This window comes from Tenrec ecaudatus, chromosome 1, assembly GCF_050624435.1.
Source record: "Tenrec ecaudatus isolate mTenEca1 chromosome 1, mTenEca1.hap1, whole genome shotgun sequence".
Classification (NCBI taxonomy): domain Eukaryota; kingdom Metazoa; phylum Chordata; class Mammalia; order Afrosoricida; family Tenrecidae; genus Tenrec; species Tenrec ecaudatus.
This window is the reverse complement of record NC_134530.1, coordinates 8,040,742-8,052,753: the sequence shown is the minus strand read 5'-3', so window position 1 is coordinate 8,052,753 and position 12,012 is coordinate 8,040,742. Positions and strand designations below refer to the sequence as shown.

Genomic DNA, 12,012 nt, shown 5'->3' with positions numbered 1-12,012 from the left:
AGCCATTAATCCACCAGGAATAAGGCTTCTGCAGGATGATAAAATGATGCAGTTTCATTTTATGAAAATATTGGCATGTTCACAAATCCTAGTAGTTGTTTAAGATTCAATGAATCAAAGAGCATCAAGGAAATAAGCAAATCTGAATTCAGCCCAGCAGTCAGTACTGGAGGCAGATGTATGCTGAGACTGAGAGGGAGTACAATTGGATGCTGTGTTGATGCTTTATTTTTAAAGCAAGCGATGGATTTATATTTTGTCATAATACTAGTATTTCAATGAAATGTAGATGCTTCATAACTGTAGAATTTGAAATAGACTACTATTACCTAGAACAACTATGACTATATTATTATTTGCTGAAATGATGCTAAGTGTGAAAAGATGCTGAGGCTCAAGCAAGGATTATCACAGGCAGTTCTGAGTAATCAATAAATTATCAGAGATGATACAATTATTACAAGAAAGATTTCTTAACAAAGAGTTTTCTCAAGCTCACCTTTATGTCTTTGTTCCTCAGACTGTAGATGAAAGGATTCATCATTTGGGGCACCACAATGTACATCACTGAGGCGACTGCCGATTTTCTGGAAGACTGTGTAAATAAAGAACTTATGTACACACCAACACTGGTCCCATAGAATAGAGAAACAACTGACAAGTGAGACCCACAGGTGGAAAACACTTTATACTTGCCACTAGATGATGAAATATTCAAAACAGAGGAGACAATTTTGGTGTAAGAGAATATGATCCCAGACAGAGGAACACCTCCAAAAATGAAAGTAACAGAGTAGATGAGGATGTTGTTAATGAGGGTGCTGGAGCAGGCAATCTTGAGGAGCTGAGCAAGTTCACAGAAAAACTGAGGGATTTCGAGGTCTGTACAGAACGACAGATGCAAAATCATCAGACTGTTCAGCAGAGCAAGCATTAAACTAGTTACCATGGAAAGCAGCATGAGCAGGCCACAGAAGGAGGGATTCATGATGATTGTGTACCTCAGTGGGGAACAAATGGCCACATAGCGATCATAGGCCATTGCTGCTAGCAGAAAATTTTCAAATGCACCAAAAACCATGACAAAGCAAATCTGGCTAAGGCAGCCTGTGAAAGTGATGGTCTGATTCTGTGTGTGAATGTTCACCAACATCTTTGGGATGGTAGTTGTGCTTAAACAGATGTCAGTAAAGGAGAGATGGGAGAGAAAGAAGTACATGGGTGTGTGCAGGTGGGAGTCAGAGATGACAGCCCAGACCATGAGCAGGTTTCCAAGGACAGTGATCAGGTACACCATCAGGAACAGGCTAAAAATGATGGGCTGAAGTTCTGGATCATCTGTAAGTCCCAGGAGAATGAACTCTGCAATGACTGTGTGGTTTCTGGGTGCTGTACCATTGATGCCTCTGATGGAAAGATCAAGAAAAAAACACAGTTAGATGTGTGTTCCCGAAAACTTCAAAAGCAGCAGAAACAATGGACACAGACTCTCTCTTATGTCAAGGAATAGAAGCACAAAGTGAATGTCAAAAGCCGACCTTCTGGTTTTGTTTTTTGAATCCTTTAAAAAAAGAAAAATACATTTCTTCATAAAAGGACTAGATGCATACTTTTATTGTTATTTCAATAGCCATGATTATGTATTCATGTAAAGTACTTAGCCTTTAAAAAATAGAACACTGTAAACCCAGGTGGCATCCTAATTAGACAACTTAGGACACAATGTCATTCCCTAGTGATCAGAGACACATATTAGTGGTAATACAGATACCCTCAGAATGGAGAGGGTTAGAATAAGATTCCAAGCCCTCTTATTCCACCACAACCACATTGTTGTTTGGTGTTATCAAATCAGTTCCAACTCACAGTGACCCACTCACAACAGAGTCCTGGGCCATCCTACTAGTTGCCCCAGTCTTGGGCCTGTTGTTTCAGCCACTGTCTCAGGCTATCTCTGCAACCCTAGAGTCCTAGTCGAGGTCATGGAATTTCATAACATTTGTCATTGTTTTCAAAGGTTTGGCTGTTGCTCAACCGTAAATTCATCTTGATTTTATGGGCAGTGCAAGAGACCCAGAGAATCAGTGACTTATTTGACAGCCATGTAAAGAAACACAGACACATGATCAGAATATTACAAACAAAAAAGTTTCCTATGAGAGTCCTAGCTCCAATTTTTATCTGCACTTACTTTAATCCCATGCATATATTCTTGGATTTTCTTGTAGTCAAACACCTGCTACACTTGTAAAACATATACAAAAGGACTTTAGGTTAACTGGGTGGCATCCTCAAGGATTAATGGCTGACATCTACCAAAGATGCAGAAAAGAGGATGTCTACCATCAGGAAAGACAGACGTTCTCTGTGAAGCCCTGTGTTCCCAGGTAAAAAAGATCATCTCAGGCAACATGGTCATTTATTATCCCTCCTTACAGGGGGAGAAGTATTTAAGTACAATGTCATATGCATGTTATTGGCAGTTTCTGTCTCCCTGGATGCTGAATATCCAAAGGGCCTCATTAAGCCAACACATGCATTGCCCCTTTTATCCCAGGACAGTTATATTGTTAATTCTCTAACCCTGTGAGGTCAATTACACATTACTTGACACTCCCTATTTCTGCTCTCCAGTATATCTTTCATGTTAGAAACATAGACCAAAATCATTTTCCTATTGGAAATCAATGTTTTCATTTTAGATATCCAAAGAATTCTCTCTTGATCAATGGTCTCAGAAAATGCAAATTAAATATTAGGTATGGAAGTAGAATTCAAATGTTTGAGTATTTAGAAAATAGCTGTGTAAATATTCTTATCTCCCTGCCATTGCCACTGAGTTGATAATGACTCATAGTAACCTTATATGTCAGTATATTACTTCTCCCTGTGAGTTTCTGAGACTGGAACTGGATTAATCAATACCACTGTTAAGCATGTACCGTAAAGAAATAAGATACAAATCAGGAGTGGAGTTGTGCTCTCCCATGTTCAGAGCAACACAGTTCACAATAGCAAGAAACTGGAAGGAGACCAAATGCCCAACAGTGGGAGAATGGATAAAGAAACAACTGGTACATAGACACAATGGAATACTACACTTCCCTTAAGAACAGCGATGAAAGCATGAAACACCAAAGGACACCAAAAGACCGGAAAATATGTATGCTGAGTTAAATAAATCAATCACAAAAGGACAAATATTGTATAAGACCACTACTATAAAAGAAACACCAATTAAACAAATCTCAGGTATCAATTTCTGAACAAAAGAGAGAAGGCTATCTACTGGCCATGGACCAAACATCATCGCCTTATAGCGCACTTCCCAATAGGCAAAGTGAAGGAGGAGACCCCGCATTGATTGGTGTCACTCCTTTAACAGTGAGGCTACACTACATGTAAACAAGGCTTTAGCAGATTGATGGGCCCCCACAAGACCTGAAGGAGACTCTTTCCAGAAATCAATCCAACACCAGGAGAGGGGACCATCTGCATTGTGGAGGAGATGCTGGCATTTATGTTCGGGATTATGGGAAAAATGAACCTCATAGAAAGGAGGAATACTAAGTCATAGCTGTAGGGAGCAGAGAGGGACAATGGACCGAATTTTATTTTTTGGGGGTGCACAATGTGAGTATCTTCTACCCAACCTTCAGTGAACCACTCCATAGACTAAACCATGAGGATCATGGAGCTTGGACTTGCAGGCAGCAAGGCACACAGCACAGTGGCTACACCAAAGGAACCTCACATAGAGGCACTGCTGGATAAAGGGAACCATGCCTCTAAACTTCCTGCACCTTTGGACAGAGGACTGAGGTTGTTGGCTAGGAGATGAAGCAGACAATGGCTGCCCCAGCAAGGTGGAAGTGGCAGTCATTGGGCCTTGGGGGAACCCCTGGCTCAGAGAGTGTTTAAAGGAAAGGAGCCAAGGATCACCATATATGTAATACCTCTATGCCTACGTTTCAGTGGCACAACAGGTTCTGATCCATTGATTAAGGATCTTCCTTTGGAAGAATTGATCCAGAATGCTCCCCCAACATCATTCCCCATACTAGGGGTCATCAGACCCTGAACTAATAGGAGATAAACTACATAAGGCAAAGCTTGTGTGTTACAGCTCAGGTGGAAGTATATTCACTTAGTCTCCTCATACTGACAGTGTCTTGGGTGCTGGGTCATTGGGAAGATTAATGATGATAATAAGGCAATAAATTAACCCCAGGGGGGGCTGATTGACATTGCTTTACTTCTTTGATTATGTGAGTTTTTGCTTTCCTGTTACTTTCAGTACTTTTTTTCCTTCTGCTTTCTGCCTTCCTGTGTGTGTTTGTTTGTTTGGTGCTGGTTGTCTTCTAGTTGCTATTGATACAATTGATCTTGTATTGTGCTGACATTGTCGTATAATTGCCACCAAAGTAAATCTGAACTGTTCAATCTTCAGGGAGGAACAAACAGAGTCTGTGTTTCTACCCAGTTCTAGACCCAATTCAAGAACAGTTAGCTCTGATAACATGGCTCTAATTGATGCTAACCTCATAAAATGATCACTGAAGATAAGGCTGCTACAGAAAAGTGTGATAAAGGAAGTAGATGGTGCCCAGCTGTCAATCTGAATAGCTCCGATGGTCTTAAAAGCATGTATTCAAAGAAGCAGCCATCTAAACAAGGAGTCAATCAGGCTATATGGAAGAAGCTCACCAGCTTGTGGGATCCAAAGATTAGAATTACAAAATTGAAATCTGGCGAAGGGGATAAATTTTATCAGAGCTAAAATTGGAACACCCAATTCGTAGAAGACTATAGAGGACAGTGAGAGCATAAACTACATCTGCACAATTTCTAGTCAGACTGAGCCCATGGCAGATCCCCTGCACAAATCTACATAGGCAGTAGTGGAATTAATGGCTCTTTGGGTAGTCTAAAGAAGTTAGGGGGAAATGTGGAATTAATAACAATAAGTATAAGAAAGAACAAACTTTTAAAAATTAGTTGTGATGGTGATTCTATCTCTTTTAAATATGATTGAATTACTTAATTGTATGATATATGAATTGTATGACAATAAAATTATTTTTAGAAAGGAAGTGCACATGATCCTACTCTCATTGTTATTAAAAGAGTATAGTTTCTTTTGAATACAATTATTTGGCTGCTTTAAAGGTAAGTTTATGGTCGCCCAGTTCTGAAGGTTATAAATCAGAGACCAAGTAGCAGCAGCAGCAGCAGCAGCAGCAGCAGTGTGAAAGCTCAAAGGCCCTGGAGGAGAATGCGTTCATGGCCGCTGTCAGCTGCAGGATGAGCTTGGGGCTCCAGGAACTCCTTGGCCTGTGGCCACATGACCCCGATGGTTCTCTGTGTGATATTGTGGCCTCTTAGTTTTCTCTGTATTTTCTGTGCTGTCGATGTTACAAGAATTCATTTGATTGCAAGTCGGGCTATCAGGATAACCCTCCTTCAATTTCCTCCTCAAAGACTTTTTAACCGATAAGGTAGCAATCACCTGTGTTCAAGAATAACAAACAATGATAAGTGAGATCAACATGGGTAGACAGTTTTATACATTGCACCAGCTGAGGAACTCCTCAATATAGAGGGTACAAGTTTAGTGTCAAGAGAATATGATTTCAGAGAGGGAAATACAACGTAAAATGCAAACTAAAAAACAAAACAATGTACTATCAATAGAGGCACTGACACAAGCTAGCTTTAATATCCAAGAAACTCACAGCGGAACTAAAGGATAATGACGTTTGAGCTGAAGGATACATCAAAAACCATCAAACTATAGATAAGGGCATCTGTCATTCTAATGCCCAAGGAAAGCAGAATGAGGAGACCACATATGCAGGAATCTATAATACGGTGTACTGCAGTGGATAACGTATGGCTACATAGCACACATAATAATAGTAAGCCATTACTGCAAGAAGAAAATTTACCAACAAAGTAGAAATCAAGACAAACAATCTTTTTGAGCTGTCTTATGTAAGTTTTGCTCAGGATGTTCAGGACATTTGTTCATTAGCAATTTGAGGATGGTAGTGGTTCTTACACAGATGTGATTCAAGGGAAATTTGGAGAGAAAGAAGAACATGGGGTGTGCAGATGGTAGTCATAGTTGACAGAACAATGAACAGATGTCCAAATACTGTTAGCATATACATGGTCAGGAACATGGTGAAGAGGAGAGGCAGCAGTTCCGGATCTTCTGTTAGTCCAAGGAGAAAGAACTTTGAAACATATATTTGGTTTCTGGATCCTACAATTATTAATCTGATGGAAAATTTGAATGACGAGACAATCAAATGTATGGTTGACCAACTGCTAGCTATAGCAACACCATGGGAGACAGATGTTATCTTGAGGAAGGATGAAGAGGAACTGAGGTAAATCCTCCAGAAAGAAAGGTCTGATGTCATCTCAGGAAAGATGATCATGTATTCCACACCCTCATAGGGGACTAAGAAGCCCAGTTTTCAATGAGTTACCTGTTGGTCTGCCAACTGGAAAGTCAGCAGTTCAAATCCACTATCTACGCATTCGGGCAAGATGGAGCTTTCTATGGTCTTCTAAGAAATCCTCAGTGGTCGTTCTCCCCTTTGCTATAGGGTATACATGAGCCAGTATAAACCCAATGGCAGTGAAATTGATTTGAGAAAGGAGAACCAACTAAGTGAGATGTCCCAGGTGATCTGCAGGCTTTGTATCCCAGAAGTCTAAATATCCAAAATTTCTTCTCCTTGCTTATTGCCGTTGTGTAGGCTCCAACCAGAGTGACCATATGAACAACAGAATGAAACACTGCACGATCTGGCACCATCCTCACAATGGTTCCTATGACTGAGCCCGTGGATGCCACCACTGTGTCCATTCATCTCCTCAAGGGCCCTCCTCTCTTTGCCTCCTCTCCACTTTACACGACATAACGTCCTACTCCAGAGAATGCTCTTTCCTGACAATATCACCAAAGGCGGTAAGCAGAAGTTTTGTATCCTTGCCTCTAAGGCACACACTGGCCTTACTTCTTCCAATACTCATCTCTTTGTCCTGTTAGCAGTCCATGGCACTTTCCATATTCTCCTCCAGGGCTATAATTTAAATGCATAAATTCTTCGTTGGTCTCCCATATTCAGTGTCCAAGAGATTTCCCTCTGTCATTTGTCCTTGCCACAAAGTGGAGGCGTTCAGTTCCCCAACCCTAGTCTGGATGAAATTTTCCCCAGAGCTAACTAGGGAAGCTGACTGGCCAAGCTGCAGGGACATTGCTCTGCATAGCTACCCTGGGATAGATATAATCACAAATAGACTTGGTTCTCAGTCCAATCCAAGAAATCCCCAGTCCAATTCATTCGCAGCAGTATCTCCCACAGCCTACCAAGCTTGATGAGGATGTCTGTACTGGGCAACGCAGAGCTCGTGTCAATGGTGAATGAGCCAACCAACAGAACTTCCTAAAGTTCACAAGCTGGGGGAGCTCCAGTACCCTTGCCATATCTAACTCCTCCCTGAGGTCATTTCTGCATGGACACCTGGAAGCATAGCCCTTCCAGGCATTTTCCCCCTCTCTGTGTTGGTTGAAAATACACACCTGACCTATTAGCAAGGTATTACCAGAGAAAAACATGTAGAAATGCCACTAGAGGTTTCACACAGGGAATGTAAGCATATTACAGGGCCCAAAATGCAACCCAGAGTTCAGAGGCTCCTACTCGTTGAGATACTACACAGGCTGAGCTACCAATCACTCAGCTGTCACAAGACATGAGCTCCTGGTCAGCACCCCAAGCCACTCACATCAACAACCTGCCCTGTGAGTAGGCTACTGCCTAATCTGTCCCTCCTAGCCCAGCTAGGTAGGTGGCAGAAATAAACCCCAAGCCCCCACATCCATGTAAGTCTTTACAAATTCCAACAAAACCAAACCCATCCTCTCTGACCTGAACCACCAGATATATTCTCCTTTAAGATAATTAACTTAAATCTATTATTAATATCATTAAATTCTTTATTAGGGGCTCTTACATCTCTTACCACAATCCATACATTTATCAATTGTGTCAAGCATATCTGCACATATGTTGCCATCATCAGTTTCACAGCATTTTTTACCTTGAGTCCTTGACATCAACTCCTCACTTTTCCACTCTCTCCCTAAGCGCCCTCCTCATGAACCCTTGCTAAGTTGTAGATGATTATTTTCATATCTCAAATCATTCTCTGTCACCCTTCACCCACTTTTCTGGCTATCAAAAGACAGTAATGTCTGGGGTCTTAAAAGCTTGATGATAAACATGTGGCCATCTAGCTGAGAAGCAACCTAAATATTAAGAATACAGGAATTAAATTCTCACAGACCAAATCATTCCATTAGCGTTAATCCCAACCCTACACTGCAATCCTAAAAGACCACAAGAAAGTGAAACATAATACTCCCAGGGACTGTCCCCAACCGCTCAAAAAACCTCTGTGACTCTTAGTCCTGCTTTTGCCACACGCCAAGGTCTAGACCCCAGCTGTTCTTGGCTTGGAATTGAAATTGCTGTGAATTGCCCCATTCCTATTCCCTAACCCTATTTAACATAATAGCACCAAGATGTCTCTTTTAAGGATATTATAATTCCCAGCTAGACAGTCTCCTGGAACTCAGGGCAGCCTTAGTGGAGAGAGTAAAACTGTCCCTTTGAGTTTCCATGACTTCAAATCTTCATAGCACACACCTTCGTAGAGCAACTAGTGGGTTGATGGAGCAACTAGTGGACTGATAGAGCAACTAGTGGGCTGATAGAGCAACTAGTGGGCTCAAACTACTGAAATTATGGTTAGCAGTTCAATTTCTAGGGCGCTCTACCTACAGAGCTCTGTAAAATCCATATAGGAATCATTTTAACCCTATCAGGAATTTTGATTTCAGGAGGGGCACATGAGCATTTCCATTGGTAATGAGAAACTATATCAGTGGGTTCTAACTCACACAACATTCTATACTTTCACATCTAGACTTTATAATTCACTGCCATGTCCACATAGAACTCAGAGACAAAATTCATGACTAAAATGTGTACTAAGGAAGCGAACATGTTGTCATGCAAGTGACAAATGATACAGTTGTTCGTGCAGGACATGTTGCAAAGATCTTTCATAGTTGTTAATAAATGTCCCTCACTAATTGTCTGTCAGTTTGTCTTCCGGTGGTGGCTTGTGCATTGCTTTGATGTTTGAAGATAGGACACTGTCATTTCAAAGGCCAACCAGGCTCCCACTGTGAACAAGTTTCAGCAGAGCGTCCAGGCTAAGAACAGACAGCAAAGGAGTCCTCTGCTCCCAGCTATGGAGGAAGAAGCTGCTGAACACTTAGAAATCGCTTTGAAGTATTGCCAGATACTGAGAGCTTAAACAATGGACAGTACAGCCAAAATGCTGCTTGGAATTGAAGATGGCGAGACTACCTTTGAGGACTTAGAACAAGTTCTCAGAGGGACCAGTCATTGGTGAAACTTATACAATGCTTGTGGGAATATAAAAAGATACAGCAGCATTAGAAAATAATTTGCCTGTTTATCAAATGCATAAATATAGGGTTAACTTTGGACATAGTGATTTCATGCCTAGATGTACTTACTGCTTGTAGTTATGACAATATATGTCCACACAGGATATTATAGAGAAATACAGGTTAAACAATTAAATCTTCTTAAATGCCAATCAACAGATATTTGGATACATGATGTGGGGTACAGACATGTAATTGTATATAATACCACTAGAAAAAGGAATGAAGTACTGTTATATAGCTGTATCAGTACTGTTTGTTCTAGTGTACACAGCATAGTTCACTCTCCTTATCCAAGTCTCCATATGTTTCTGTGAGCATGTGTGTATATATATGTATATATGTAGATGGGCCTTGAAAATATTATGATAAGTTAAAGAAGACAAACACAAAAGTCCACATATTATAAAATTTTTATTAATACAGAAACTCAGATTGGGGAAATCTAGAGAGACAGTGGGGAGTGGTGACCGGTTTAGTGGCTAGAGTAGACAGGAGAGTGGTTGTAGGTACGGGATTCCTTTAAGGGTGATGAAATATTTCTGGATCCAGATAGTCGTACAGGCTGTGCAACATAGATCAAGTAATTAAAGCAGTTTATGTGTAATAACACTTTTTAGTGATGCTAATTTATATTATGTGTATTTTCCACAAAAATAATAAATGATAAAATGAATAAATGGAAAGACTTTCTTCCCAAATATAAAAGCAACCCATTTGTTAGGTAGATTGTAGTGCATACATAGAAGTCTGATAAAATTTACTTCCGTGATGTTATTTCAGTTGTTGCATTTCATAGCGCCCCAAATGAGTAAGGTCAAACTATTCTTGTGAGCTTCTAAGACTGTAACTCTTTATAGGAATGGAAAGTTTCATCTTTTCCCACAGAGCATCTGGAATTTTGAACTGTTGATCTTTCATTTAGCAGCCTAATGCTTAACCATTATTCCAGCAGGAATATGGCTTCAACAGGGTTATAAAATGATGCAGTTACATTTTATGAAAATACCAGTATGATCACAATTCTTAATAGTTGTATAAGACTCAATGAATAAAAAGCATTCAAGAAATAATCAAAATGAAATGCAGGCAATCAATCAATACTGGAGTCAAAAAGTGTGATGTGATTGAGAGGCAGAACAACTGGATGCTATTTTGACGTTGATGACATTTTATTTCTTAAGCTAGCAATGAATTTATATTTGTCATAATATTACTATTTTTAAAGAAATGCAGACAAGGTATTCACATCGTGTTGTACGTAACGCTTTAGTGCATAAAATACGGAAAGGCTTTCATATTCTAGAGTCTATATATTTTTTCCTGTCTCCCCCCAGGAAAGCCATGATTCTCAGACTAGAGTACAGCAGGGTCTCAAAATGAACTTATTAAAAATGATGGCACCTTGGATGTTCGTCTGGTGGCATTGTAAGTTAAGCACCTGACTGCTAACTGCAAGGGTTTTCTCTAGTTCAAAGCCAGGAGGTTTTCAGTGGAACAAAAATGAGATTATCGACTCCAATAAATATTTACAGATTAAAATAAAATCCTCCATAAGGTCATTAGGGGAGCCTTGCTTGTTTAGTGATACACATTGGGCTATGATTCACATGGTCGACAGTTCCACACTACCAGCAGCGCTGCAGGAGAAAGCAAGGGCTCTCGACTCCCATAGAGTCATAGCCTCAGAAATCCAGAGAGAGGATTTTAACAGGTATCATTGACTCGATGGCAATGGAATTGGTCTTTTTTGGTTATTTACAGTCATTAAGATTTGGAATAAATCCCAAATCTATAGCATAAGAGTATGGAATGTATTTGGTCTCAGGAAGAGTAAAAGAAATCGAAAGACATACAAGATCTCCGGTGTAGAGTGCCTGACGTTATCTGGGATAAATGTTGTCAGTAGAAACACTCAATTTCACTCCTCTGTGAAACCTCAAATGTTCCCTCCTTTAAAATAAGTTTTATGCTGAGTTCATTATTCGCTGAAATTTAAAAGAAAAGCAGTTATTCTTGCAACAACTTGTAGATATCCTATTTATAACATGGTTTCAAAACCCAGATCAGAATATCCATAATAGCAAGCAATACCCATCAACTAAATAACTCTTCAAATAACATTTATTCAATAAATGTAATAGCTACCCTTCATCGTTGAAGCGATATTCCAAGGTTATGAAAGTAGGAGGTAGATATGGGATACTGAGATCAAACCCTTATCCTACCAGACACATGGCTTCTGATGGCTCTGTTGAGCACATTATTCAAACAAGACTGAGAGAGACAGTAACTTTTCTTGGGGCAGGAATTCCATTCTCTCTGTGGTGTTATAGCGGCAGCTCCAACAGTCGCCTCGAGCCAATGAGGAAAATTACGCCTAGGATGAGCCACCATGTTAAAGACGTTGGTTTTCTTTGGGTAAATTCTCTAAATTTCTTTCAAAAGAAAGA

The 12,012-nt window shown here is 40.1% G+C and overlaps 1 protein-coding gene across 1 annotated transcript; it reads right to left on the bottom strand.

Annotated features, from left to right (window-relative positions):
* Positions 1-457: 457 nt before the first annotated feature.
* LOC142434003 (olfactory receptor 7G2-like) lies at positions 458-1,898 on the bottom strand. The gene is made up of 2 exons (XM_075538979.1): positions 1,867-1,898; positions 458-1,406 (listed from the first exon to the last, which is right to left on the bottom strand). Exons 1-2 carry the CDS (start codon positions 1,896-1,898, stop codon positions 458-460), a joined length of 981 nt encoding a protein of 326 aa, XP_075395094.1.
* Positions 1,899-12,012: the final 10,114 nt, after the last annotated feature.

What these genes read in the sequence shown, in the direction of transcription:
- LOC142434003 (XM_075538979.1), bottom strand. Translation starts at nt 1,898, where the DNA reads ATGGCCCAGGACTCTGTTGTGAGTGGGTCACT. An exon ending in TCTGTTGTGAGTGGGTCACT is followed by an intron (nt 1,407 to 1,866) that starts GTGAGTTGGAAC and finishes TCTTTCCATCAG; the next exon opens with AGGCATCAATGGTACAGCAC.